The 5,949-nt window shown below is 36.5% G+C and overlaps 1 protein-coding gene across 1 annotated transcript; it reads right to left on the minus strand.

Moving 5' to 3' along the window:
• Window positions 1-1,193: 1,193 nt before the first annotated feature.
• Window positions 1,194-4,337, minus strand: LOC137407865 (uncharacterized). The gene has a single exon (XM_068094246.1). The coding sequence runs from the start codon at window positions 4,335-4,337 to the stop codon at window positions 1,194-1,196; it is 3,144 nt and encodes a 1,047-aa protein (XP_067950347.1).
• Window positions 4,338-5,949: the final 1,612 nt, after the last annotated feature.

Raw genomic sequence — 5,949 nt, forward strand, 5'->3', positions numbered from 1 at the left:
GCTAGCAAACTCAACAGTAAAATAAAAGCATCAAATGAGATAGACTCAATTTATAGGGTGTGAAAGACAGATCGCATTATTGTGAAATCTCAAGCGAGATACTTTTTATTCTACTTATAAAAATTCATCAGTAACTACCACCGATCTTGATTTTAGAGAAACAAAACAATATTTGTTAATGAGCTTCTCAGTTTCGCTGAAGCAAAGCTATGTAAACTGATGCGAGATTTTTAAAAGCATATAAGTTTTCCTGGACTGTCAACCAAAAAATATTTTTGAGGAAAACTAGTGACTCTCCTGCTATCTTAGTTAAATCTGAACAGTTTTTAAATTAACTGTCTGCTGGAAAATTAATTCATAACTTACCTTGTTTGCTTGTTAATGTTTCATTTTTGTATTCACTCTATTTCTTTTTCTAACTAACTTAATGGATGGTCTTTTTCATTGTTCTAACCATAAACTTGACACTAGATTTTTTTCTTCAGAATAAAAGTTCCCTTAGTTTAATAAATTTATTTATTCAAATTTACGAAGTAATTTCAGCCAACTCGAAAACTTGTTAGGATCTCTTTCTAAGCTAGTTGATATTATGTGTCTAATTGAAACCTTTATTTACAAGTATAAACACCATTACTTTCCTCTAGATAGTTTATACTTTTTTAGGAAAAGAAAGAGACAGTCGAGGAGGTCGTGTCGCGGCCTATGTGTGCGGTAGCATTACATAAAATGTGAAAGCGGATCCGTTGGCATATCTGGTACGGAGTCATTGACTATCAGGCTGCAGAGCAGAATCTTCAGCCAATTAGCAGATGGTCTTGTTATCACAATAGTCTACCGTCAACCAAGTTCTAATATTCACAAACTTCTAGATGACCTGAAGCAGTATCTTCACACAACAAAAGCCTTAAACTTTCATGTATTCATTTATGTTCATTTATATTCATGGGACTAGTGATTAGTATAAAAGTATTCTTGCAACAAATTATCATAGTTTAATTAATATTTTTACTCAAATTGACTCGTGTATTGATGATATCTGCGTAAACTTTGGCAAAAAATATTTTTATCAGGAACAATTACTACTTCCATATCAGACAATTTTCTGACTTTTGTCTTAGTTAAAGATATCCCTGAACAATTTTTCAAAAATTTTTGTTATCTGAGACCTCAAACATTTTAAAGAAAACAATGTTTCAGCTGAATGTCGTAACACAGATTGGTATAAGCTGGTCTACTCTCATCGTAACACAGATTGGTATAAGCTGGTCTACTCTCATCGTAACACAGATTGGTATAAGCTGGTCTACTCTCATCGTAACACAGATTGGTATAAGCTGGTCTACTCTCATCGTAACACAGATTGGTAGAAGCTGGTCTACTCTCATCGTAACACAGATTGGTATAAGCTGGTCTACTCTCATCGTAACACAGATTGGTATAAGCTGGTCTACTCTCATCGTAACACAGATTGGTATAAGCTGGTCTACTCTCATCGTAACACAGATTGGTATAAGCTGGTCTACTCTCATCGTAACACAGATTGGTATAAGCTGGTCTACTCTCATCGTAACACAGATTGGTATAAGCTGGTCTACTCTCATCGTAACACAGATTGGTATAAGCTGGTCTACTCTCATCGTAACACAGATTGGTATAAGCTGGTCTACTCTCATCGTAACACAGATTGGTATAAGCTGGTCTACTCTCATCGTAACACAGATTGGTATAAGCTGGTCTACTCTCATCGTAACACAGATTGGTATAAGCTGGTCTACTCTCATCGTAACACAGATTGGTATAAGCTGGTCTACTCTCATCGTAACACAGATTGGTATAAGCTGGTCTACTCTCATCGTAACACAGATTGGTATAAGCTGGTCTACTCTCATCGTAACACAGATTGGTATAAGCTGGTCTACTCTCATCGTAACACAGATTGGTATAAGCTGGTCTACTCTCATCGTAACACAGATTGGTATAAGCTGGTCTACTCTCATCGTAACACAGATTGGTATAAGCTGGTCTACTCTCATCGTAACACAGATTGGTATAAGCTGGTCTACTCTCATCGTAACACAGATTGGTATAAGCTGGTCTACTCTCATCGTAACACAGATTGGTATAAGCTGGTCTACTCTCATCGTAACACAGATTGGTATAAGCTGGTCTACTCTCATCGTAACACAGATTGGTAGAAGCTGGTCTACTCTCATCGTAACACAGATTGGTATAAGCTGGTCTACTCTCATCGTAACACAGATTGGTATAAGCTGGTCTACTCTCATCGTAACACAGATTGGTAGAAGCTGGTCTACTCTCATCGTAACACAGATTGGTATAAGCTGGTCTACTCTCATCGTAACACAGATTGGTATAAGCTGGTCTACTCTCATCGTAACACAGATTGGTATAAGCTGGTCTACTCTCATCGTAACACAGATTGGTAGAAGCTGGTCTACTCTCATCGTAACACAGATTGGTAGAAGCTGGTCTACTCTCATCGTAACACAGATTGGTATAAGCTGGTCTACTCTCATCGTAACACAGATTGGTATAAGCTGGTCTACTCTCATCGTAACACAGATTGGTATAAGCTGGTCTACTCTCATCGTAACACAGATTGGTATAAGCTGGTCTACTCTCATCGTAACACAGATTGGTAGAAGCTGGTCTACTCTCATCGTAACACAGATTGGTATAAGCTGGTCTACTCTCATCGTAACACAGATTGGTATAAGCTGGTCTACTCTCATCGTAACACAGATTGGTATAAGCTGGTCTACTCTCATCGTAACACAGATTGGTATAAGCTGGTCTACTCTCATCGTAACACAGATTGGTATAAGCTGGTCTACTCTCATCGTAACACAGATTGGTATAAGCTGGTCTACTCTCATCGTAACACAGATTGGTATAAGCTGGTCTACTCTCATCGTAACACAGATTGGTATAAGCTGGTCTACTCTCATCGTAACACAGATTGGTATAAGCTGGTCTACTCTCATCGTAACACAGATTGGTATAAGCTGGTCTACTCTCATCGTAACACAGATTGGTATAAGCTGGTCTACTCTCATCGTAACACAGATTGGTAGAAGCTGGTCTACTCTCATCGTAACACAGATTGGTATAAGCTGGTCTACTCTCATCGTAACACAGATTGGTATAAGCTGGTCTACTCTCATCGTAACACAGATTGGTATAAGCTGGTCTACTCTCATCGTAACACAGATTGGTAGAAGCTGGTCTACTCTCATCGTAACACAGATTGGTATAAGCTGGTCTACTCTCATCGTAACACAGATTGGTATAAGCTGGTCTACTCTCATCGTAACACAGATTGGTATAAGCTGGTCTACTCTCATCGTAACACAGATTGGTATAAGCTGGTCTACTCTCATCGTAACACAGATTGGTATAAGCTGGTCTACTCTCATCGTAACACAGATTGGTATAAGCTGGTCTACTCTCATCGTAACACAGATTGGTATAAGCTGGTCTACTCTCATCGTAACACAGATTGGTATAAGCTGGTCTACTCTCATCGTAACACAGATTGGTATAAGCTGGTCTACTCTCATCGTAACACAGATTGGTAGAAGCTGGTCTACTCTCATCGTAACACAGATTGGTAGAAGCTGGTCTACTCTCATCGTAACACAGATTGGTATAAGCTGGTCTACTCTCATCGTAACACAGATTGGTATAAGCTGGTCTACTCTCATCGTAACACAGATTGGTAGAAGCTGGTCTACTCTCATCGTAACACAGATTGGTATAAGCTGGTCTACTCTCATCGTAACACAGATTGGTATAAGCTGGTCTACTCTCATCGTAACACAGATTGGTATAAGCTGGTCTACTCTCATCGTAACACAGATTGGTATAAGCTGGTCTACTCTCATCGTAACACAGATTGGTATAAGCTGGTCTACTCTCATCGTAACACAGATTGGTAGAAGCTGGTCTACTCTCATCGTAACACAGATTGGTATAAGCTGGTCTACTCTCATCGTAACACAGATTGGTAGAAGCTGGTCTACTCTCATCGTAACACAGATTGGTATAAGCTGGTCTACTCTCATCGTAACACAGATTGGTATAAGCTGGTCTACTCTTATCGTAACACAGATTGGTAGAAGCTGGTCTACTCTCATCGTAACACAGATTGGTATAAGCTGGTCTACTCTCATCGTAACACAGATTGGTATAAGCTGGTCTACTCTCATCGTAACACAGATTGGTATAAGCTGGTCTACTCTCATCGTAACACAGATTGGTATAAGCTGGTCTACTCTCATCGTAACACAGATTGGTAGAAGCTGGTCTACTCTCATCGTAACACAGATTGGTATAAGCTGGTCTACTCTCATACTCATGTAAATACTATGTATGATGAATTCTTGAACAAATTTTTATCAATATGTGATAAGCCCTTTTTAAAAATTATCCAACGTTTTCTAGAAAACAAAAATATAAAAAGCCACGGATGACTGATAAAACTTTATTAATGATGAGAAGAGATTACATATTTAAACAATCTTTAAATTTACCTTTAAAAAAATGAAACAAAAATTCAAATTTTTTCGAATCTTGGTCAACAAAAGACTACGGAATGCAAAATCCTTGTATTTTAAAATTTACTAGAATCAGCAGAGAATGCCAAAATATACTGGCGAATTCTAAAATCAGTAATTAGGGAAATCGACTATAAAATTATGTAGCGGTGCTCCAAAATCAATTATTCACAACAATGCAAAAATTAAGAACTCAGGGATAGCCAATTGTTTTAACCGATATTTAAACATCCATTGGAGCTACATTAGCCTACATTAGCCGAGGCCTTTAGCAGTACCCTAGGTCTTTGACACAATGTGGAAAATGTTTATCTGTTACCAACAGACCTAAAGTTTCAGTTTAGCAGTGTTGGTGAAGATTATGTTGCAGGATTTGCTGTGTAAGCGGAATGCAAATAAAGCTACAGGATTAGATTCGATTCCAGCAAATCTCGTTAAAATTGCAGTACCTGCTTCAGCTTATCCTCTAGCTCATATTATAAATTATACTAGCTTACAATTAAGTATATTACCCTATAGTCTTAAAATAGCAAAAGTTAAACCTTTGTTTATGAAGGGTTTTACCAAAGCTTTTACCAAATTATAGAGTAATATTTATATTGCCAGCTTTTAGTAACCTTTTTGAGAAAGTTGCTAATATGCAAATATGCAAATACATGTATTTATAAAATAACAGCATTCTTACGACACAAAAACTTGGTTTCAAACAAAAGGTCGAAGCACTAGCCAAGCATTAATTGAGCTCACAAATAAACCATGGCAGTTCCATCAGCAATAAACCATGGCAGTTCCATCAGCAATAAACCATGGCAGAGTAGTACAGAGCAGTACTAGGGATATTTCTTGATTTTAATAAGGCTTTTGACACCATTGACCACAATATAGTCATTCACAAACTAAAACATATGCACTTTCAATAATCTTCTATCCGTTGGATAAAAACTACTTGAAATATAGAAAAAAGATTAATTTCATAGAAAACTATAAATCTAACTCATAGTATAAATTTATAAAAATACGGCGTTCGTTAAGGTTCTATTTTGAGTCCAACCTTATTCTTAATATATATTAATGATCTTGTGTTATCTATTAATCATTTAAACCGATACTATATGCTGATGAAACAAATTTATTTTTTGAGTCTAACAATTTGAATATTGAATTGAAGATATATGACATTTATATAGTACTTAAAATAGTATATACTTAAAATAATTGAATATGTTGAACATTAAAGTCGTAATTGAATAATGGTGTAATAGAAATAAATTAACTGTAAACATGAACAATACAATGTACATTGTAATGAGAAATCATCGAGGGAAATTAAATTAGAAAAATCAGTAAAATTATTTGATTTGAAGTTAAAGGG

This window comes from Watersipora subatra, chromosome 11, assembly GCF_963576615.1.
Source record: "Watersipora subatra chromosome 11, tzWatSuba1.1, whole genome shotgun sequence".
Lineage (NCBI taxonomy): Eukaryota > Metazoa > Bryozoa > Gymnolaemata > Cheilostomatida > Watersiporidae > Watersipora > Watersipora subatra.

What these genes read in the sequence shown, in the direction of transcription:
- LOC137407865 (XM_068094246.1), bottom strand. Translation starts at nt 4,337, where the DNA reads ATGAGAGTAGACCAGCTTCTACCAATCTGTGTTACGATGAGAGTAGAC.